Source organism: Arctopsyche grandis, chromosome 8 (genome assembly GCF_051622035.1).
Source record: "Arctopsyche grandis isolate Sample6627 chromosome 8, ASM5162203v2, whole genome shotgun sequence".
Classification (NCBI taxonomy): domain Eukaryota; kingdom Metazoa; phylum Arthropoda; class Insecta; order Trichoptera; family Hydropsychidae; genus Arctopsyche; species Arctopsyche grandis.
Genome location: NC_135362.1, coordinates 6,845,803 through 6,869,506, shown reverse-complemented (window position 1 = coordinate 6,869,506; position 23,704 = coordinate 6,845,803). Strand labels below are relative to the sequence as shown.

The following is a 23,704-nucleotide window of genomic DNA, read 5'->3' as shown; positions in this document are numbered from 1 at the left end:
CATAAATTTGCGTCCATGATTCTTTAATCTACGTTTTAAATAATTGAAATATTTAGAAATATGCTTTTGGAAAAAAATGTCCTGGTTTTGAATTTGGAAAAAATGGTCACCTTATACAAGTATAAGTATAAGTATAAGTATAAGTACAAGTACACCTTATACTTTATTTAGAATACACAGAAGATTCCGGTAAATGGGCTATTATTTTATGTAACTATTAAATTATTTTGTTAGACTTTCGCAAAATTGGGTCAGCCTCAATGTGTTCCATTTAACAGGAATCTACTGTGTATAGATAAGACAATTAATTAAAATGCAAAAATGATTAATACAGTTTATTTTTACAATTTAGTTAACATTAACGTAGAACGCAAATATAATTTGCGATGGCTTTAGAGTTGAAATTTTCGAAATTTGACAACACTCCATGGGGGTTTCGACTAACTGGTGGTAATGATTGTAATATGCCATTAACTGTAGTCAAGGTGAGTAATAAATCATAGCAAATATAAAAATGTTACATATTTCTAATAAAAATTTTCAATAAAAGTTCAAAAATGAAATTGTGATCTATTTCTATTATAGGTATCAGAAGGGAGTATAGCAGAGCAAATGGGTTTGAGAGAGCACGATATACTAGCCAAGATAAATGGCATCGACACGTCGTGTTTGAGTCATGACGAGGCGCACGAAGTTATTTTATATGCAGGAAATGATTTTATTGCTACAGTATTCAGGTACATACAATTGAGTATTGATGAATGATTGTATGTTTACCTTCTTGTAGTTTCACTGAATCAAAATTTTAATAATTAGGCTATATCTAAACGGCTTGGTATGATTTTCAGAAATACGAGCAACCTTACTGAACTACCAACAAATGACTTTGCACCTGAGCCCCTTTTATTATCAGAACCTTCTACACTCACCAATGATATCAATCAGGTACCCGACCATGGTACTAAAACTCCCACTCTTTATAAACCATTCTCCAGTAAAACTTTTTCCGACATAACCCCATTAGAGAATCCGTTGATTTTTTCCAAAGATTTCCAAACTATCAAACAGAAAGAATGGAAGGAGTTTTCCTCCAAGCAAACAAACATGTCTATAAAAGAAAGTACTAACACCATGTGCATTCAACAAAGTGAAAACATTGATATTAAAGAAATAGAACAATCTGCAAAGGAAATTGTTGATGAAAATATGATAAAATCTGTTGAAATTGTACAAAATGGTATTATTGAACATAATTCTGTTGAAACAGTGGAAACAAATTGTTCTACAAATGGTGCATGTGAACTTAGCAATCCCGGATTAAATATTAACAATGTGGAAAAAAAATCTGCATCGGTTGAAAACTCAATAAAAGAGGAATCTCAAACTATCACAACCGAAGAAAACAAATCAATAAGCGAATCAAAATTAACCGAAAGCTCTGTAGTAAAAAAGGAGGCTGTGCTTAGCGAAGTTCAATCTACGAAAATTGAAGAAAAGAAGACTATAAACGAAATATACGATCAATCAAAAGAGGTGTCCTTAGAAGATGTGAAGGTGGAAGCCATTAAAGCTGCTAACACTTTATCTCAACAAGCCAAAATCAATGGAATCCAGTCCTTCGAAGGCTCTAACATGGGAACGGTTGACGCTTTCAAAGCATTATCAAAAAATATGAAACACAAATGTTTCTCCGTGCCGTGTGAGGCAGTCAAATTACAAACAAAATCCCAAACCGATCTACTATTGAAGACATTTTTCATACATTTGACAGACGTAATGGTAGCTTTGACCCAAATGATCACAAATGAAGACTCACCTAAGTGTTCCAGATCCTGCAGTCCTGTTTGTATGTGTTTGTCAAAAACACAAGAGAAAGTGCTAAGCGTTAGGGAACAAAATGAAACAAAAGTGTCTAGTAAGAAAGAAGAAATAAAAATTAAGGATGAAAAGCATGCCTCCGAGCTAAAAGAAGTAAAGAGTGAAATGTCACAAAGTTGTCATACAGAACAAGTGCTAAAAGAAGTCATTGGAAATATTCAAACAGCCACTGGAGTTGATGTTACTGTCAATGGTAAAGATCCTTTGGAATGGTTGGCTGATATCGATGAAAAAAATAGTACAGCAATCAATACAAAGATCATGCAAAGCAGCGAAGCAATTGAAACTACACAAGTGGAATCAAAGTTAAACACTGAAGTAGTTAATGTGTCATCTGAAACATCCACAAAAGATAAGGAATTAATCGTTAAAGACGTAGAGAATGTAATGAGTCCTGGATGGGACACAAAAATTTCATCAAGCGTACCGCAGACTCCAAACACCGATGAGTACATGTTCAGATTAGACATTAAAATCAAAGGAAAACTATCTGATTGTCCAGAAGAGGGTCCCAAAGTTGAAGAAATTCCAAAACCAGAGGAGCACGAAGACCTATCTATAGTCAGAAGACCAATTTTCACAATTGGCGATGTTCAAATCGAACGTACCGTCAATAAAGATGGCATCGAATCTAACGACAATAATAAAAGCGGAATCATCATGAAAAGTTCAGGCGATGATCAAATCGCATCAGTCGTTCTTAACAGAAGGAAAAAGTCTCTTATGGCGTCTAATATGGAAGAAACTAAAATCGCTGAAGCTGAAAAAGTCTCTATCAATGCCAAACAACCATACAATAGTGAAAGTACTGAAAACACAACAAAATCCATAATTTCAAACACTGAAGGAGTCATTACTAACATAGCTGATATTAAGTCAACGCTTACTAACACGGAAAGCTTCTCTAACGCAGCTACCACTTGTACTACTAACATGTCCCATAGTGAAATGGTAAATTCCGAATATAGTAATAGTACCAGCGTGCTTTCTGAAACCGCGACAAACAACACAAATGCTGTCCTTGGCAACGCAAATACAATGTTTAGTTCTATTCCTGCTTCTGGCAATGATTTTACCAATGACATACCTGCTTCTGCTTATAATTACGCCAGCTCACGTAGTTTTGCAAACAGCCAAGAGGGAGTGCATAAAACAGTCCTTACATCAACAAAGGTAACTCGTTATGAACTCTCTACCATTATTCATAGTTAAACAATCACTTTTTTATCATATCTACTTGCTAGGAATATAACGTTTTTAGTACGACGAGCTTCTATCATGACTTATTTCCCGTGCTTATTGCTTTTTACTTTAATTCTCTCCGCTGTGTTTTGAAATAACACCGATCCAAAAGTTAACTTGCAACTTCACGATCGTCATTGCTATCAAATGCAACAAAATATTTTATTCAGAAATGAATGAATTCATTACTTCGTTGTATATTGTATAAGTCGTTGTATATTTATCATTACTGTTATAGACCCAGATATTTGTTACATTGAAATGTATGTAATCCAGAAGTGTAAATAAATACTGAAAATTTGTTATATTTTTTAATAATTATAGAGTAAGTTTACATATAAAAATAAAATAGAGCAAAATGTGTGAACCTTTCAATACTTGTCTGCACTATTTTTGAATTTAGCTCCGGAAAAACATTACAATTTAACATATTAAAGGTCTATCTTTTTCATACCATTTTTTTTAAATAGAATTATTGCTTTCAATATTATGTAATTATTGAAAATTTAGAGTGGTTTTATTGATCAAATTTTTTATTTTCTTACATTTTCGCATCATGCATAATAATATCTAATAATTTATTATGTACATATGTATAATAATCATCCAACATAATCGATTACATGTAAGATTCCAATGTACGATCAGAAAAAATAATTAAAATTTTAGGAACGGACCGAGTTAAATCAAGAGATGATGGTGTATTCGAATTCCGAAACATCATCGGTTATCGAAGAAGCTCCATTGCAAGTAAAAACAATGTCAGAGCCAATACGAAATTTCGCTACCGTTAATAACGATCGGCAAATATTAAACATTGCAAGCAATTTAGACAGTGTTACAAACGACGAACAAGAAGGTAATTTTATAATACACGTATGTTATTAAATAGTACTCATAATAAGAAACGACATGGATTCTCATTGACTGTTTCAGATTTAGGTAAACCTGGATTAACTGACAACGAAATATCTGCAATTATATCCGGAGATGCCAATATGAGCCGGGAACAACACGTCATGGGGTAATTTGAAATTCTTTGTTTTAAGATTAAAATTCCTTAAGATTATTTCATATATACTTTCTGTTTTAAGACTAACGAAAGTTTTGGCTTCACATATGAATCGCCCTGACGATGAGATAAACACAACCGAGGTTAAAGATATGGTGCCGATAGTTGGCTTCTTGAGGGATTCTGAGGTTTTCAAAGCGTTGAATGAAGAGAATTTGAGAATCAAGGCTGAACGATTACAAGAAGGCAGGAAGAAATGGACGACGTTTTTGCAAAAGCCTAAGGGACCAGTTCCGTTTTGCAAGAGGGATGCAGAGAGGTTAGAGTTTCAGGTAAGTTCCTGATGTTGATTTATGTAGACGTTTCTTTTTATATATTCAGATTTTTATTGAATGACTGCCAATGTATTGATTAGTTTTCATTGAAACCAATTTTAAAAATTTGGCAATGAGATTTTGCCAACATTATTCGTAGATAAATGGTCTGGTAAATGCAGCAAATATAAGCATTAACTGTTCGCTGTCGGTGAAAGGAGGTACAATAATCTGAAACCAACTTAAATTCATTACAGGATCCGCCTTATAGAGTGAACATTAAGAAACAAGATAGAAAAGGAAGTACAACAGAGCAAACTTCAAGCATTCTCACAGAAGTAATATATACATATATACATATTTTTTTTACTTATATTTTAGCAGACTGTATATTTATTTAATTACTTTCAGGGATTATTTTTAGTTCCGGAAGTTCCAATTTTAATTCCAGAGCCAGTGCCTCAATACTTTGAGGCTCCTGAATACTTGGCTGATTCTTCGTTTCCGGATTTGGAAGATACTGGAATACCCATACCTAGCCCACAAAAAATTGAAGTAATTGAAGAAAATATTGCAGTTGAAACAGACAACCAAATCGAAGAACAACAAGAAGAAGAAAGCGTTGTCGAAGAAACTATGGAACGCGCCATGTTACATGAAACTGTCTGTGACACTGTAGAATCTAACGGTAAATTAAACATCAATTTTCTTGCATTCAGTTTGCTTTTATAAACTTTTTTAGTGATATAAATATGGATGTTTTCAGATGAAAATTTGACCGTTGAAGAACAACTCGCTAAAGTTCAACAACAGTTAATTGCTTTATCTGCGTTGCCAGCTACAATTCAACAAACTCTTGATCTCGTCACTAAAAAAATAAGTCAAATGGTTACTAAAACAACAACGGAGGAATTTGAATGCATTCAATCTCAGGAAGAGACTCGAGTCGAAAAAAATGTTGAAAATGGTTGTGAAGCATCTGCCGAAGGTAAATAATATATTCTATTATACTGTTTTTTGGAGATCAACTTTATCCTGAGAAAAAATATGTTTAAGTTGCAGATGAAGCTGTGTCATCAACTGATGTTGATCAAATTGAATACGATGACAGCACAACTAACGAAGGCATCGTTGAAAATGGTGAAAATAATAACTATGAATCGACTACAGTTCAAAATGGAGTAATGGAAAAATATGAAGAAATAAACCAAGAAACTAATGAAATGCAAATGGAACAAAATGGAAAAGTTGTAGAAGGACAGAGTATACATAAATTGCGAAAGGTTCGCTTTCTAAAAATAAATATATCTGCATTTAATAATATTATAAACTGTGGAATGATAAAATTACAATATATGTATATATGTATGCAAAGATAGTAAAATACACACATTGTAAATAAACAATCAGTTCATTTGTAATATAGGATTTAATTGATGAATTGACCGAGGAGCATGTAATGCGTCAAGTGAAGCAGCGGCCTAGTGGAAGAGTCGGAAGACCACGACCGGCATTTGGTCCACTGACCCCTCAAGAGAGGCCGATAGTCCTTCCGGGTGGACGTCGCTGGAGAGGTCCACGCGATGCATTCTCTGATGCTTTTATAGCAGAAACAATGAGCGGACAAGCCGAAGTCATCATGGGGAAAGCTTTGGGGTATATACAAAATATACAATTATTGTACATATGTACATATGTATGTACTGTAATAAATTTCAGTTCACATTTCGTAAATAATTTATGCGTCTCATAAAAGATATTCAATATAATCAAATAAAAAGGTGCAGTATTTAGTATGAACATAAGCTCAACCTGATATCAACATATGTAGATTTAAAAATTGTGTTATTTTTAAACATTTTCATACTATACATTAGTATTATTCAAAGCCTGTGTACATTTTTTTTTTAACTGAGTTTTTTAGATTCTAGTACTTTCTCTACAAAAATATATGAATGAATGCAGACTATCTATAATATGTTTCTAAACTTAAATTTCATTTTAGGAATCATATCGAATACATCTACCCTCCATACGATGAAAGGTATCACAATTCATTTTTATTTCACATTTAAAATACATTCCATTGAATAAATTATTCATTGATTTGAAATAAAATTAATATTTTTTTATAAAATATAATTTTATTTGAGTATTTTAATTATAAATATATATATTATTTAGTTTATATATATATATATAGATATATGATTCATTATAAAAATTCGACTTCATTTCTTTTGTAATTGTTATATGTATTTTGTAAGTCATACTTAAATAGTAAATGAAAGGTTGTTTATTTATTTCGATTAACTTATGTTTATTTCTTGCATACAAATATAGCTAATCTTATCAGTCCACAGTTAATGCAAATAAACGTTTTGTAAATAACTCAAGAAAAGGTAAAATTAGATTATTAATTATTGTGTTTAAAATTTTCTGTTCTATGTATGTTTATCACTACTCAACTTTGTAACTAATCCCGTATTATTTTGATAATTATGCTATACAAAGATTCAACACTGGAACGCTATATGGCCATGGAGTAAACAACAGTATACTCGAATTTATAGGTAAAATCATTGTATGTTGTAAAATATCCCAAAATTATTTTAAAAAAATGCACCCATTAAATATTAGTACAAAGTATGTATATGAATAAATTGGGTATTTTCAGAGAATCTAATTGCCATATGGTTCCCGTTATAAAAGGTAGTCGGTAAGTGAACAGAGATATGCACATTGTACGTCATTGGTTAAATATTAATAATATATGTATGTATGTGTATTCATAGTTTAAATCATTCTGTAAATAAAAAGAAAGTGTGATTAATAGTTTCTATTATACAAACAAATTGTAAAGATTTGCAAAACTTTTGAGGTCGAATTTTTAAATGAAATTTTAATTTTAGTCTAATGAAAAATGCAATTTTGTTAATAGATAGTATGCTTATTTTAGAGTTAATTTTATGAAATATGCAAAACCGCCGGTGACATTAGACCACTTGAAGAGTTCCGACGTTTATAAGTTGATACATGATGAAGAACAATCCGTTCACGGAATTTGTGCGAGAGAAGGAGTTGTATTAGCTGAAAGTGACTACAGAGAGGTAAACAACATTTAATAAAAAGACAAATAAAAGTATAATATGTACATATGTACAAAAATTTTAATATTCGACTACATTTAATTTCAGAAATGTCGATCTGTTACACCGTCTTCCTTCGATAAGCAAGAAATGGAAGTTAATTGAATTATCAAAAAAAAAAAATTGTGTTTTAATGTTATATTTAATTTATTTTTGTTTATGAATGTAATAAAGATTTATATCAAACGATGTGAATTTATCACAACGAAATTTTTGTAATAAATGACAAATTTATTTCATGACCATTTTTCTTTAATAAATAAAATTTAATTGATTACTACTTTCAAATAAAATATACTTAGAATTAAGGCAATCTACAATAAAATATAAATACAAAAATTCTTGAAAAAAAATGCACTATTATGTACTTAAAGTTTTACAAACATGACTAAACTTAGCCTTTCTTAGTTATTCAATTTTGGAACTGTCTGAACAATATTCAACAATTTTAATATTACATTCTATACTCAAATTGCCTAATGTTAATAAAAGATATTTTTCAAATGTAAGGAAATGTTGAAAAAAAAATGTATGTACTTATCACATGTACATAAGATTTTTATACCATCCATTTGTTATTTATCCTGATATTTATAAAACTGACCATTTTGTAATAAAATCCTGGCCGAAAATTAATTTATATACTTACCGAAATTGACTAAAATGCTGGCCATTTAATTTGTTGCCATTTTTTACAAGGTTCATATCAGTATTTATTATAGATATTTTTTTTATTAATAAAAAATGTTTTTTACACGTGTCTCGGGATCCCGGGAATCCCGGGAATGATTCCGGGTTCCGTCCCGTATCCCGGGAATTGAAATAGTCCGGGTATATAGAAACCCTACTACCTACTGAGAGAAAGTGTGCATGCGCCATGTATGTAAAGGGAGACCAGTATAAAGGTCTGTTCATACTTAATAGCACTGCACGACTGCGTTTAAAATATGTTATTTTATTACATTTCTATTCATATCTACCTACACATCGCGGTCACGTCACGCTTACATCACTTTGATCGAGTGCAAGGCAAAATCGGCTTACTTATACATTACAGGCCATGACGATACGGTGCAATATCGCTTACGTCGTATTTTCGAGTACTTACAATATGAATGCATACACGTGCATTCGTAGTTACGCGTCAGAATACAAGTCAGCAAAAATGTTTCGGCGTTTATCGAACGAAAAATGATGTATAATCGCGTTTTTGTTGGAAGAAGAAGCTCAAGAAGGCAATAAAAAAGCACGGAGGCGTTTTGATGTGCATCCCATGTTAAAAAATAGAAAAACCGAAGGAGAGTTTTGGACACTGTATAAGGAGCTTGTGGATGATGGACAAATTTTTTTTAAATATTTGCGCTAAAACCATATCGAAAGATTGAACAGCTGTCAACTGTCACTATCGATAATTGGTCCAAAACAGCAAAGCGGTAGCCTCATGGCACGTAATTCGCGTGTATATTTCCACGATGGCCAAAAAAACGGATACGATACGTTGACGGATATTGTTGTAAGGTATGAACAGGAAACGTCGGGTACTGCTGTAAGCCTGCCGTGGCGTAAACGTGACGGTTGGTATGAATATACCCATACAAAATGTACCAAAGAATACTTTTCGTACGGCCGGATACCTGCTGACTAGGTATGAATAGACCTTAAAGAGTGAGGGTGGATCTATGTATTATACATCTGTAGGCATATAGTACAACTGAAATGATCTCATCAGGTCACTGCGACACATATCCAGGAAAGTCATTAACGCATGGCACACGCTCGCCTCGTCAAAAGGTCGACACGTGTTTCTATACACGTGTCTTGGAAACAAAGGAAGAACTCACTGAACCCATAAAAACCACGAACTACGTCCAGGCGTATGAACCCATAAAACCACGCTCGCAGCATAACTAGGGCAGCGCGAGTACCAAGAACAAAAGATGTGCACACGACACACTTCAACCCAAAACGTTTATAAAGCAACGCAGCAACCTCCACCGGCAGAGTGAGCCTCTGTAGTTCAAACAGATCACTTCTCCGAAGAGACCTCTCCGTACATACGATAACCATTGTACCAATTGAACGAAAATAAATATCCTCTTTCAAACTACACAACACGTGTTTCGTTAGACCGGGATACGGTCAACATACCTTCCCTGTCTTACAGTCACAAAGACAATTTTTGCTATGAAAACCGCGAATGCGAAATATTTGGAACTCGAGTTTTCGTTAGTATGATGGACTTTTCGGCTGCCAGATGTTCCGTTATAGAGATTTTAGTGACTTTTGGGGGAGCGCTTTGTGACCAATAATCACCGAACCCTTTTCAGTATACACTGATGACCGCCGACTACTAAATTGGCGATCTTACACATCTATGCGTGTGACCGATCTAGAGCGACCGGTTCACATTTGACTAGTAATCACCGAACCCTCCAATTGCCAGCTGATGAAAATAACAGTGGCCGCGAAACGCGCCGTGTTGGCCACAATCGAAGGGAGGGGAGAGACCGAGCCACGTGCCGTTTTTGACGTCTGTCAGTCAGTCGGCGGTGTCAGTCGGCGCCATGGAGTCGGAGAGCGTGATGGTGTCTCGCCACTGCCATCCCGTGGCGATCCTAGAGACGGCGCGGAAGCACGCGGAGGTCGGCTCGTGGGAGGAGGCGTTCGAGATGTACGTGTCGGCGTTCGTCCACCTGACGGCCGTGGGCTCCGTCGGCAAGGACACCATCGACAAGCTCGAGTCGGAGTTCGCGCTCACCATGTCCGAGCTGGCGCACTTCCTGCTCGAGACGAACCGCCACGACGAGCTGTACGCGGTGATCGGCCACGCGCTGCGCGTCTACCCCGAGGGCAGCTTCGTGCTCTACCAGGTGGGCCGCAGCGTCCTGCGCGCCGGACACCTGGCCGAGGCCTGCGGATTCCTGCAGAAGTCGCTCCGCATCGACCCGGCCTTCGCGCAGGCCGAGAAGTACGTCAACGTCACCAAACACCTGCTCGTCGACCGCTGGCACTTTCGCATGCTCAACGACCGGCGCCGCAACCTCTCCTACAGGCGAGCCATCGAAGCGGTCCTCGAGCCGGACGATGTGGTGCTGGACGTCGGCTGCGGCAGTGGACTGCTCTCCTTCTACGCGGCGGACGCCTGCGGCCACACCTGCACTGTCATCGCCTGCGACTCCAACGACGCGCTCACCAGGGTGGCCGGCGAGGCCGTCGACCTCAACTGCTTCGACAACATTGTGGTCCGCAAAGACCTGTCGACCAACCTGGAGGTGGACGACGACGACGACCGGCGCAGATTCTCGGCCGTCGTCACTGAGATATTCGACGCCGGACTCTTCGGGGAGAACGCGCTGGAGAGCATCCTGGACGCGTGGGACCGTCTCCTCATTCCCAAAGGAAAGATAGTACCGAAGGCCGCCGTGGTGTACATCTGCGGGGTGGAAAGCATAACGCTAGCCAAGAAGTTCCGGGTGGTCCGCACCGAGGAGAATCGACTGTTCACACTTTTGAAGTTCAACAACATCAATATATTCCGCGACGTCGACGAGCCGTACGACACGGAAGACCTCACCCTCATCAAAGACGTCAAGTATGTGACGGAGCCCGTCGAAATCGTCCGATTCGACTTCCAAGACCCGGACTCGATCAGGAGCGTTCTGGGGAGCACGCTGGAGCAAACGATCCGACTGACCGCTCGGCAGGACTGTAAGGTGGACGCTTACGCCATGTGGTTCGATCTGATCTTGTGCGAAGGTGTGTCTATAACGAGCGATCCGAGGAGTGCCGAGCGATGCACCGCTTGGGACGCGGCAATCTTCCACACCGTGTCGGCTTTGGATTGTCGCCGCGACCAAGATATATCCGTCGATATAGTATGGGTGAGAGGAATCATTTACATGGTGTACCAAAACTACCAAAGCGGTGTGGATTTTCCGGTTCACGGAGATATTGTACGGATTTTGAACGATACCGAATACGTTAATAATATGATCACTACTGTTAGTTTCTCGTGTCTTCATTTAATGCAGTTATATTATTTGTTCGAGCATATTTCGGTTTTGGATAATACGCCGATTCCTATAGTCGGTATGTTGTTGTTGGTGAGAGGAATCGCAAAACTGACGTACACCAATGCGGCAGTCGGGTCGTTGTTGGAAAAACTCGCCGAATATAATAATATAGAGTTTGACAAGTTCGTATACGACGACGACATGACGTTGAACGAAAACGACAAATATGAAATGATCGTCAATAATTTCATACGTCCTATGGGTACCCTCTACGCTAAGACTATATCGATGGCCAGTTTACATCAAGAAGGCTCGTTACAAACTAATGGAACGGTCGTACCGCACAGAATAAAGATGTACGTCAGACTAGTAAATTCAAAGTATTTAAACGAATTTAATAGAGTATACGACGAAAATTTAACCGATGTGGACCATCAGCAGTGTAAAGAAGACGAGACTTCGTCAAAGCGGATAGATCTGAACGCATCCATCGACAGTTTGATAGAGTCGAACGTTTGGCACCGGACCGGAACTCACCCGGTCTTCTCCAAGCACAACTCGAACACGGTCACGAACGTAACTGACGACATAGAAAAGATCAAACACATCCGTTCAATTTGGGCCAACAAATCGAAAAGCACCAGATACAAAATTGCCGAGCTGATGAATTGCTATCAAGTGACCCACAACTCGTTCCCGCCATCGGACGAATTCGAGAAGTCGTATCTCTCCGACGAGGGCTGCGTCTACGAAGACTGCGCCGAGTCTCGGTTCAGCTCAACGGTGAAGGTGACGGCAACGTCCGACGGACACGTAGACGCCATCCAGTCTTATTACAAGATACAGTTGGTCCCTGATGGCGAGGAAATGAGCACCGATCACATCGATTCTTTTATAAACAATATGTACCATTTAATCGACCCACCTGTGCAGGTGTATAAGGGGAAAACGGTTAACGTTTTAGTTTTCTGTGAGGATACTGATGCTGTAAAAATGGTTGTTGATGACGGTAGTTAATGCGATAATCTTAACGACATGTATATTTATGATTTGTATTAAAATAAAAGACTGATTAATTTGTTAATTTGCTTTCATTTCATTTCTCCATAAAAAAAATACACAAAAATGATGAGTTGAAATATCAACAATACAATACACAATATTTGCTGTTTCAAAATATTAAACTTGTGTCAATGACATCAAATGTAATTGAAAATTTTGGAACTCTATAAATACCATTAACCTTAGATACATACATTGAACCTTTAATAAACCAAACAATGAATTACGAGTTATATTTACTATGGCCAAATAAACAAATATATATTTATAACGAGTTTGTGAAGTTGTTACAAACATGACTGTAAATTTTCAAATATTTCTCGAGTACTAATACAGGGTGCCGAATATAAAGTAAGCCAATGTAAATCATTAGCTTTTAATTACTTCATTCAATATTTTGAATTTTTTATTTATGAATACATACATATATGAAACGAATAAAATATACACATTCAGCAAATAACGGGCCTTTCCCCGATTTTACCTAAACATGTGAAAAAGACAAAGATAGAAATACTCAGATATGGGCCTTCATGCTCCGGACAGTGTGATATGGACCCGCCATCGTCCCCTTTTTCACACTCCTCTGGCTAGAACTGTGGCTTTTAGTTATTCTTCCATTCCTCGTGGCCTCCATTTCTTAAATTCACTGGATGATGCCATTGACATTTGTCACATCTCTGAACCACTTCCTGAGTTACGGAAGTCGCGACCATTTAGAAAGGTTGAGTTAGTTTATTTAATTATGAATTTATTAAGAATTCTTTTTTTATATGTCATGTTTTATTTATTTATCTTTTCTTTATTTAAGTAATTTTAATTGTAAAATTTCATGTACTTTTTTCCTTTTGTCCTTTCTTAATTCGCTTAGGAGCAATCTGTTAGACGAGTGTGCTTGATTAATTGATGTTGTATAATAAAAAATACATTGAGTATTGGTGAGTCATTCAAGTAAAGAAATGAGTACGATTTGAACGTGGAGTCGGAGACACTCGAATTTTTAATGACTGCGACTCCGGCCAAAAAGCGACGACTCCAAGAATATAAGAATTCCACAGCTTAGGTGACGCTGGGTAATTTAATAGTTGCCATGGCGAAAACATATGTAAAACTCATTATCGAGAAATGAAAACATTTGAAAAGTATCTTACATCTACGTAGAGGTTGTGATTTCTCGACTTTTTTTGATTCTCGAGATTCGAGAATCTCATTTTCTCGGAATATTTGAATCTCGAGAATTCGAGATTTATTTTTTTTATTTCTCGAGATTCTCGAGAATTTTTTTTTTATATAGTGAATCGTTTTTTTAGCAGATAAAATCGACAAAATACAAAAATCGAAAGGACTATAGTATATTAGGGGTTTATTGAAAGATATAAACGAGATACAATAGAACATAAAAAAAATATTATAGAAGGCATGAAAACAAAAAAATAAAAATATGCAACAAAGAATTTTATAAAATTCCTAGTGTTGCTACCCGGTTTTGCCCGCGTTTTTGTGACCAAAAGATTCACTGATCAACAAATAAAAATACTGGACATCAATTCATATTAAAATACTGACCAAAATTGATTAATATGTATGAAATAAATAAACAAATACACAAATAAATAAACATCTTTGATGATAGCAACTATTCAGATTTTAAAAAAATACTTTTTAAAAAACACAAGCAATCTATGGATTTGTCAGATAAGGATGTTCTTCTTTTCGAAACAAAATTACCGGATACCGAAAAATTTCGTTCATTTTGTGTAGAAGTCGGTCTTATCGTAGTTAGTGCTTCTGTAAAAATTTTCAAGTTATCTGTTAATTTTCCCATTGCTTCATATATATTTATTTCCTTCGTTAATGTTCGAAAGTCATCATCAATTAATTGGGATGACTTTGGAGTTAAGCTTTGGAGGATGGATTTTTTCAGTTGTTCTTCTAGACTATCGTCTATATGATATCTCCATCAGATTCATTATTATCATTTACCATCGGTATTTCCGTATTTGTGTCAGCTCTCGTATTCAGAAAGAGTCGTTTTAACATTGCCTTGGCAGTTCTTATAATTTCATTTTTTGAACCAACTTGAAAAACATAATCCGATTGTATAGGTATATCTAAAGAATTAGGATCTTGTAAAAATTTTAATAATGATATTATGGGGGTGACTCGTCTTTTGGATATTTGCGTCTTAATTTCGTTTAGGAGTTCTATGCTAATATCGGAGTTATTTTTTTCTAAAGCATTAAATAAAAATTGTAAAACACCCTCGGCGGTTAAAAGATTTGCATCTTTACGACTTAGGGCCTCTACTGCGATAGTGACCGGTTTTAACACTTTTAATAAATGTAATGATATTGGTTTATCATTCTCCGATATCCACAAATAATTCGCATTCAAATCAGCTAATGATTTCACCACAGCATCTTCTATTTCAATAAATCGGTTTACCATAGTCTCTATAGTATTCCATCGAGTCTTACAATCGATTACCAACTGTAATTCGGCCCTTCGCGTCTCTTTGACATAGTTTTGTAAAACTGAATTCCCAACTGGTGAATTTTTGAAAAATTTAACGATTGTTTGAATTTTCTTGATTATTTTGTAGATATTAACGTTCATAAAAATATTTTCCATAACAAATTCACATTCATTGTCAGCAGCTAGAGAACTATTTGAACTAAATTCATCGATTTCAGATTCTACTTCTGAATCAAAATCAGTTGATCGCTTGTCTGTATAAAAAACTTTCATTACCGCGTGATTGTAGCATAGTTGATGATATGCAGGGGATTCTCTTCCAAATTTTATCATGACACTGGCCCCATCGCTTGTTACAGAAATAATATCTTTTTCAAAACTAATTCCGAAGGATATCATTTTTGAATTTACTAATTCGAATACACGCTCTGCTGGACAAGAACGGTGTATCCTCATTAACCCCAAGTTATGTGAATCTCCATTGCAATAATATATATGGACGTTCATGTACCTTCGATTTTTAAAACTAGTCCATTCATCTATGGACAAACTAAATTTTTTTTTTCAGATTTCATAACGGCATTTTTTGATAGGATTTGTTTTTTGGTAATTTCGTAATGTTTATGTATTAATTTCATAACGTCTGATGGCTGCTTTGGTAATTTAAAATTTTGCAAATTCAAACTATTGCGTATAAATTCACTTTTGCATATGGTAAATATAGGTATGCCATCTTTAGCAGCCAATTTAGAAACGATTTTTTCGAGGGTAATTTTACGACTGGACGAAATAAGATTCGACGTTTCTTCTAGTTTCTGCTGCTTAGAAGTACTTGCGGGAACAGTTAAAGCTAATGTTTCTTGTGATGCGCGTTCCATCTTATGAATTTTTTGTAAATGCCGATGTAAACCCGTTGTTAATGATGCTTTACATCCCAATATTTTTGGACACAGTGTGCATGTAGCCTTATCGCCGTTTCTTTTATAACAGCTCCAGACATCAGAATATTCTTTCATAATTTGGGCTAAAATAAACAATTTACAATAAATAATTTACATTCCCATCGAATTTACTATGGCTACTACTTAAATAAAAAATAATGAAGTTTTTGAACGCGAATTTATTGAAGATTATATATATACGCGAATATATGTATACGCGAATTTTATCAAAAAAATATAAAAATACTTACAATCATTTTTTGATTGCATTCTGCCAAATATATCTGTGTGACTTCGCGGCAACTCGGCGACCGGTGAGAAATCCGTCATTTTAGTTCAGTCAAAAGCACTAGTCCTATCACAGCAAAATCCCACAAACAACTGCATACGATTGTTCGTACAGTTTCCATATCCTACTCGGCAAAAGTATTAAACTGTGTAAATATACATAGAAGCTATAAACTTAAATTTCTCACGAACAACATTGTATGTATGTATGTAGTTTGAGGGCTAAAGAAATTGAGCCTCGTCACGCCTTTTAGGAAAAACGCCATGCTTCATGCATATATTTATACTAAACATTTCACACAAAATTATTTACGAGTTGACAAGTATATACATAAATCAATCAGTTTATTGAACAAAAATATGTACGAATTTTACCAAAACAATATAAAAATACATAAAATCATTTTTCGATTGCATTCTGCTAAATATATCTGTGTGACTTCGCATCAACTCAGTGATCGGTGAGAAATCCGTCATTTTAGTTTAGTCATAAGCACTTATCAGTCCTATCACAGCAAAATCCCACAAAAAAACTGCATACGATTGTGCGTGCAGTTTTCATATCCTCCTCAGCAAAAGTATTAAAATGTCTAAATATACGTAGAAGCTACAAACTTCAATTTCTCACGAACAACACTGCATGTATTAATAAAGAAATTGAGCCTCGTCACGCCTATTAGGAAAAAAGTCATGCTTCATGCATATATTTATACTAAAAAATTCACACAAAATTATTTACTAGTCAACAAGTATATAAATCAATCAGTTTATTGAACAAAGACATATAGTGATAAATTTAAAACATTTTCTATATTTTCGAGATTCTAATAAACGATTTCTCGAGAATCTCGAATCTCGAATTTTCGTAATAAAATATTCTCGAGAAATGAGAATCTCGAAATTTCACAATAAAATATTCTCGAGAAACGAGAATCAAAATTTCTCGAGAAATCTCGAGACGAGATTTCTCGATCACAACCTCTACATCTACATATATCATAAATATCTTTCCGAAGGCATGATGATATTTTAAAATGAAAAATACTAAAATTAAACCAGGAGAAATATAAACGCACTTTCAATTTTATACAGGTTCAGGTCGTATTTATCCTTCTCAATTCTAACACCTGTAAATAATGTAAATACTGATGTTAATTTAAAAATAACACTTGTATATATCTTCGTAAACTTAACATTATTCAGATAGGTCTATACTTTATCTCGTTTACCGAGATAGTATTGAGATAAATAAACTTTCAATTTAATACCCGAGATACATATAATATAATGACTCCATACACATTTTAACTTTCAAGCCTATTCAAAAATATCTATACATATATTTTACATATTTTTTTGGGCCGTATGAGGTGTATATAAAAAAGGTAACTAACCACAGACTACCAAACGACGACAAATCATCTCTTGCAGACTGCCAAACAAGTATAAAAAAGTAGAGGACCTTTCTTATCACTATTATCATTATCATTAATTTTAGATGTATACAGAGATACTTAAAAATAAATAGTACTATAACAAAACGACGATCTGACTGTTAATCTTGGACAGGGATTTTCAAAATGCCTCGGCAACCAAGAGGTAGAGGAAACAATCTTCAATGCTCCATCTGCCTTATATTAAATGATATCAAATACAGATTATAAATTCGTCATACTAAAACCTTAATTATTTCTTTACACAGTATATTCTATACTCGGCATATTTTGTTTCACAAACAGCAACGTTCCATTTGTAGGAACGTAGTTCAACTTGTACGATCCTGAATCGAATGTCCCCATAAAACAAAGAATTCAGAGCCGACCTTGCCTGAAGTATATTTGTTCACACAAAGGCAAAGGCACAATTCAATTCGCTCCATATTAACGATCGCGAACCCCAGAAGCATGATTTCATCACTCAACCGCACACCAAACAACCTTGAAACATAGCTATAAAAAGGAACTCCTGAAAGCACAATGACATCACTCAACCAATATATATACGAGCGCAGCAGACTCACGACGGCAGTTGAGCCAGCCCTTCCACCGAAGTCGGTAACCAGCCCTCTTCGTTGTGAATATTCTGTACTTGCAAAAACATGTATACTGAACATAAATACAGATCCTCTTAACCGTTTGCCCGCGGCCGCCTTCTATGGAAGCTTTGAGCGACAAGTCTGTAGCGCGGCTGTCTTCCATAGAATTTCTGAACTTTGCACGGGATTTTGAGCCTTATATGCGCCCATTTCAACTGTTTTAAGGTTCAAAATTGGTTGAATATATTACCGAGAGTTGAATGCCATCTATTCAATTTACTTAAAATGAATATATACCAGTCAAAATTAGTTTTTTGTGGAACCATACTGAAACCACGATACGTCTCAATCGTATGAAGAATGATTATTCGACAATTAAGCCAAAACTACGAGATATATTATGTATTTTATTGTTTAAAATAATACTTTATGTGTTAATTAACATATCTGGTTACTTGAGTAAATATTAAAATCTGTATTTAAGGCCGAAAACTCGATTGCCAAATTGGCGAAAAAGGTGCCGCGTACAGGGCTTGTTCGCTATATTTATTGCCGCGGGCAAAGGGTTAAGAACTCAACGGTCAAAACAACATCCCTTCCTATTTTCTGATCCCGATCCTAGACTACTTGTCTCCAATTTGTGTCAACATTTGATTTGCAACGTTACAACTGACACCCGCTTATAATAACTTAAATTAATCTAAACTATTAGTTTCCATGAGCTTTTTCATTTTCCTCTTTGAAGCAGATTGTCTTTCCGAGCTTGTTATTGTTTTTAAATGCACCAGTCTTGTGTGCGTGTGCATCGTCCCGGATTGAGCAAACGTAGCATCGCAGAACTTGCACGCATACGGCCTTGATTTGGTATGAGTGTTGTTATGTTCCCTCAGCAAAGTCGCACTCTGCAAAATAAAAACCATTTCAAAAATAGCACAGGACATAGTATTGAAAAAGCACATGCATTTTTCAGAAACTGACAGAAAATCCCCTTCCGCAAGTATCGCAAATGATATTCTTCGGCTTTTTATATCCCTCGTGGACAGTTTTCATATGCCATGCCAGAGCGCTCTTGGTTATGAAAGTCGCCGAGCACTCGGCACAAACCTCGCTCCGTTGTTTCAGGTGAATTCGGTCCACATGAAGTTTCAGATCCCTCTTGGATACATAGCGTTTCTCGCATTGGTCACAGGCGAATCTGTTGAAAGTAAACCAAAGCTTTATGCAAGTTGATGTTACACCGGACAGTGTGACGGAGAGAAATGGTCTCACTTGAGAAGATCAGGGGTTACATGTTTAGCACCCCGGCGAAGATGCTGGTTGAGGAGTGTTTTTGATCTGAAGCACCGGTCGCATTCTGCGCAATAGAAATTTTTTGATGGAGAATGCACCAGCTCGTGACTATTTCGCTCTAGAAGTGTTATAAATGATAAATCGCAAAGTCGACACTTGTGCGGTTTTTCACCCGAATGTCGTCTGAAACGGAAGCAATTATAATATACTGAATATACATATGAAAGGTTAACTTCAATGCACGAAATACATATATTGACTTACCTTAAATGTGCATTCAGTTCTGTTATACGCAGGAAAGCTTTTGGACACAAGTAACATTTGTAGTCTTTCGTTTTCTTATGAACTACCATGTGCTTTCGCATTGAGAACTTATTTCTATAAGTGAAGGTTTATTTTTTATTTATAATCAGTTTTACTTACCAAGCCGAAGGATTCATTTCAGAACAGAGTATCAAATTGTTTTATGAAAATACATATCTAATATAAATCAATTCCAATGCTAAGATTTTTTTTAAGTTGGATAATATTTATATGATAGAGTGTCCAGTTAAAAATTTGTATTTTAAGTAAAAATAATGCAAAATTTGCAAGGTTTATTATTGTAATTTGCTATAAAAATCATTTTATCGTGTATTAGACGCATAGATATATAATAAATAGATGGGCCCTGACGCCTGATTTTGGTCGGAGATTTTGTCGTCACTAACTGAGGGGTGCGGGGGGTTTAACTAACGCGGAAGTTGGGGAAAAAAAGGTTTTTTTCCTTACGACGCAGCCGTCGTCGTTTTTTTCACCACTTCCCCGCTAGTTAAACCCCCCGCACCCCTCAGTTAGTGACGACAAGATCTCCGCAATCGACCTTTCCTACTTAGAAGCTAACTAGCTACTGAGAGTTGGACCATGCACTACTTTGTTTGTGCGTGGTCCAAAAAGGTGACCGGTTTAGAGCGTGAAGGCGTATCTATGGTATTATATATCTATGATTAGACGTCAAAAAATATAAAATAAGTGCAAAAAAATGAAAAACAGCGGCTGTAGCAGACCGTCATTCCAAGGCGAATATCATTTTCACATTTACTGAATTACGGGTGACCGTGAAAAAGTCGAAAATATTCATTTATCATGCATACATATGAAAAACGGTTAGTATATATATCAGTGGCGTGCGTTAAAACTCTCTCTCTCCCCGTCGTACATCCTCACTTAATTTGCGCGAGCAGGATACAACAGGAACAAGAGGAACAGGCTTTCCCTCCCGTATCCTGCGCGCGCACATTAAACAAGGCTGTGTGACAAAAAGAGAGATAATTTCGCCACATGCCACTGATATATTATATATATTATATATACATAGTACCGTTTACCATGCACCCTTTTTTATCTTTCGACTTAAGATCTTTCGATTTTCGATCTTTGCCTTCCGATATTTGCTTTTTCGACCTTTTCAATTTCGGTTCCGTGAGGTAGACCCCTGAATTACCCCTCTCTCTCTCGCATCTTGTGAGGCACGTGTACAAGGAGCTTTCCGCAAAAATAACTATTTCTGTTGATATCAATCAATGTTTTAATTTCGTAATGAAATAACTCGAATCATAGAGGTTTTAATGAAGAATATATTAAATTTGAAGACTCTGCATTCAGTATATTTGGAGAAATAAAATAAAATATAAGTCCCAGTCACTCGCTATCCATCACAGTGAGGCAAATCTTAAAATGAAATTTTATAGCATATTGAAAACAAAATAAATATTTAGTTTGAAATTTCGTATTCTGAAATGCATCAGTCAGCTACTCGTCTTTCGATGTGTACACATAGATATATAATACATAGATGCGCCCTTACGGACATTTTAGGTCGGAGATGTTGTCGCCATTAACTGAGGGGTGCGGGGGGTTTAACTAGCGGGGAAGTGGTGAAAAAAAAAGGAAGGACGCAGCGGTCGGCAACCAATTTTTGTACAGTTTATGTAAACCAAACTACGCCAAACTCGCCGACAGGGAGACCGGCATAGAGCGTGAGGGCGTATCTATTTATTATACATCGATGTGTGTACATCTATTTTAAATTAAACGAGATGCCAAACCGAGATGCTTTGCCGCAAACAGTACAAATCAAAGGTTGTTGGTCTGCCCGATGGTTGACTTCAAAGTGATGTCTAATTCCATGCCTGTCGCTTAATACTTTATCACATAATACACATTTGTATCTATGCGTATGCCTCATAAAATGCTGTTGTAGATTTTTCTTTGTTGAATATCTTAATGTGCACACATCGCAAACGAAAGCACCTTCAGTCTTAAAATAAATTTATATAAAATACATACATAAATGTAAATATGGTGATAAATGAAATAAAATATATATATGTATTTACGTTTTTATGTTTATCTAAATGTCGTTCATAAGTTATTTTCATACTGAAGCCTTTAATGCACTTATCACATTTATATGTAGCGTTCAGAAACTCTCGACTTGTGCGATTCTCTGAAATTATAAATACATACATGATATAAAAAAAAATAAACACAGAGCTTCAATATTACAAATAAAGTATTGACATACTTTTCATTTCCATCTTTCGCTGACGTGGTGTTAGAATTTTTAATTGTACATAACTTGGATCTATTTTATTGCGTGAAGGTTTACTCTCTACCGTTGATATAACTTCGTCAGTTTTCTCTTCCTTTATTTCATCGGGCAATAGCGTCGAATCGTTTTCTATTTTTATCTCGTATGGCAATATTTCATTATAATCTGTGTCGCTCTCGCAAGAAGATAAATCATTATTGTTGATGTGCGAGTAAATTGAAATTTTTGTATCTTCATTGTCATATGTTACGTCTTCTTTCGGTTCAATGTGCAGATTAAAGGTCGTCGACGGTGAATAAATTTGAGTTTTTAAGCGCTATAAAATAATAAAAAAAGTGTATATATGTATATAATGTAAGTATGCTATATATTTTTAAATATGACTTACTTTGCTACGTTCCGAAGTTTTGGATGATGAGTTTGTCAAAAGTTTGAAACTTTTTATGCATTGTTCTTTGAATCGTACAATTCTTTTTAATGTAAATTCACAATAACAACACAAACGTATCGGTAAATTTTTAATGTTGAAAACCTAAAAAAAGTATGTGATAAAATTTAAAAAAATACTGGTAAAAATCATCGATTTTTTGAAAAAAATCTCAAAATATCTACATATTAACTTTATATACAGTTAAGATAGAAATAACAAAAAAATCATACTTTGATATTTGTAATATTGAAGTACTCGTCTTTCAAATAGTCATTTAAATTTGAAATATCTAAAGGTACGGGCCGTAAACAAGCCCCACACGAGTTTTTTAAAACATCCATCTCGACTACGATTTCTAACATGTTTAACGAACTCAGTCACCATCACCACAAACGTCAAATATTGTGAAGTGTTGCTACTCGCCAAAATAATATTAATGTTGCCATCGCATCTGCCTAACGTATTTTTTATTTATCAATAAATAATTTAGTTAGTAAGGTCTGTTCATACTTAACAGCACTGCACGGCTTCAGCACTGCACGACTCCGTTTCAAATATGTCGTTTTATTACATTTCTATTCATATCTACCTACACGTCGCGGTCACGTCACGTTTACAGCAATTTGGCCGAGTGCAAGGCAAAATCGGCTTACTTATACATTAGAGGCCATGACGATACGGCGCAATATTGCTTACGTCGTATTGTCGAGTACTTGCAATATGAATGCATACACGTGCATTCGTAGCTACGCGTCAGAATACAAGTCAGAATACATTTCAAGAATTCCATAAAGTTACCAATTATATTTATGTAATTTAAATTTTTTAATTTGTATATATATATATATATATATATATATATATATATATATATATATATATATATATATATATATATATATATATATATATATATATATATATATATATGTGTAGGAATCTCGTCGTCGTCATCGTCATCGAAACCTTCGAGAATATTCCG

The 23,704-nt window shown here is 35.4% G+C and overlaps 4 protein-coding genes across 4 annotated transcripts; 2 read left to right on the top strand and 2 right to left on the bottom strand.

Annotated features, from left to right (window-relative positions):
- The first annotated feature begins 386 nt into the window (after positions 1–386).
- On the top strand, positions 387–7,833 carry LOC143915806 (uncharacterized). The gene is made up of 13 exons (XM_077436622.1): positions 387–485; positions 586–737; positions 849–3,051; positions 3,790–3,979; positions 4,057–4,144; positions 4,215–4,464; positions 4,704–4,784; positions 4,858–5,134; positions 5,213–5,434; positions 5,509–5,729; positions 5,873–6,102; positions 7,406–7,556; positions 7,644–7,833. The coding sequence occupies exons 1-13, from the start codon at positions 387–389 to the stop codon at positions 7,698–7,700; spliced, it is 4,221 nt and encodes a 1,406-aa protein (XP_077292748.1). The 3' UTR covers positions 7,701–7,833.
- Positions 7,834–10,086: 2,253 nt separating this feature from the next.
- On the top strand, positions 10,087–13,051 carry LOC143915178 (uncharacterized). The gene has a single exon (XM_077435659.1). It carries the CDS (start codon positions 10,160–10,162, stop codon positions 12,623–12,625), a length of 2,466 nt encoding a protein of 821 aa, XP_077291785.1. The 5' UTR covers positions 10,087–10,159; the 3' UTR covers positions 12,626–13,051.
- A 2,633-nt stretch (positions 13,052–15,684) lies between these two features.
- On the bottom strand, positions 15,685–17,475 carry LOC143915180 (uncharacterized). The gene is made up of 2 exons (XM_077435662.1): positions 16,338–17,475; positions 15,685–16,169 (listed from the first exon to the last, which is right to left on the bottom strand). The coding sequence occupies exons 1-2, from the start codon at positions 16,414–16,416 to the stop codon at positions 15,685–15,687; spliced, it is 564 nt and encodes a 187-aa protein (XP_077291788.1). The 5' UTR covers positions 16,417–17,475.
- Positions 16,704–23,133, bottom strand: LOC143915179 (zinc finger protein 711-like). The gene is made up of 9 exons (XM_077435660.1): positions 22,953–23,133; positions 22,681–22,824; positions 22,266–22,608; positions 22,078–22,187; positions 21,787–21,998; positions 19,964–20,077; positions 19,679–19,882; positions 19,388–19,604; positions 16,704–19,311 (listed from the first exon to the last, which is right to left on the bottom strand). Exons 1-9 carry the CDS (start codon positions 23,082–23,084, stop codon positions 19,105–19,107), a joined length of 1,683 nt encoding a protein of 560 aa, XP_077291786.1. The 5' UTR covers positions 23,085–23,133; the 3' UTR covers positions 16,704–19,104.
- Positions 23,134–23,704: the final 571 nt, after the last annotated feature.

Bases quoted from the DNA above. Each gene is read 5' to 3' on its own strand.
- LOC143915806 (XM_077436622.1), top strand. From the start codon at position 387: ATGGCTTTAGAGTTGAAATTTTCGAAATTTGACAACACTCCATGGGGG. The intron at 4,145-4,214 runs GTAATTTGAAAT...TTCTGTTTTAAG, and splicing joins CGGGAACAACACGTCATGGG to ACTAACGAAAGTTTTGGCTT. The intron at 5,730-5,872 runs GTTCGCTTTCTA...TTTGTAATATAG, and splicing joins GTATACATAAATTGCGAAAG to GATTTAATTGATGAATTGAC.
- LOC143915178 (XM_077435659.1), top strand. From the start codon at position 10,160: ATGGAGTCGGAGAGCGTGATGGTGTCTCGCCACTGCCATCCCGTGGCG.
- LOC143915180 (XM_077435662.1), bottom strand. From the start codon at position 16,416: ATGACGGATTTCTCACCGGTCGCCGAGTTGCCGCGAAGTCACACAGAT. The intron at 16,170-16,337 runs GTAAGTATTTTT...TGTTTATTTTAG, and splicing joins AATGCAATCAAAAAATGATT to CCCAAATTATGAAAGAATAT.
- LOC143915179 (XM_077435660.1), bottom strand. From the start codon at position 23,084: ATGTTAGAAATCGTAGTCGAGATGGATGTTTTAAAAAACTCGTGTGGG. The intron at 19,883-19,963 runs GTAAGTCAATAT...CTTCCGTTTCAG, and splicing joins GAACTGAATGCACATTTAAG to ACGACATTCGGGTGAAAAAC. The intron at 19,312-19,387 runs GTCAGTTTCTGA...TTTATTTTGCAG, and splicing joins CTTGCGGAAGGGGATTTTCT to AGTGCGACTTTGCTGAGGGA.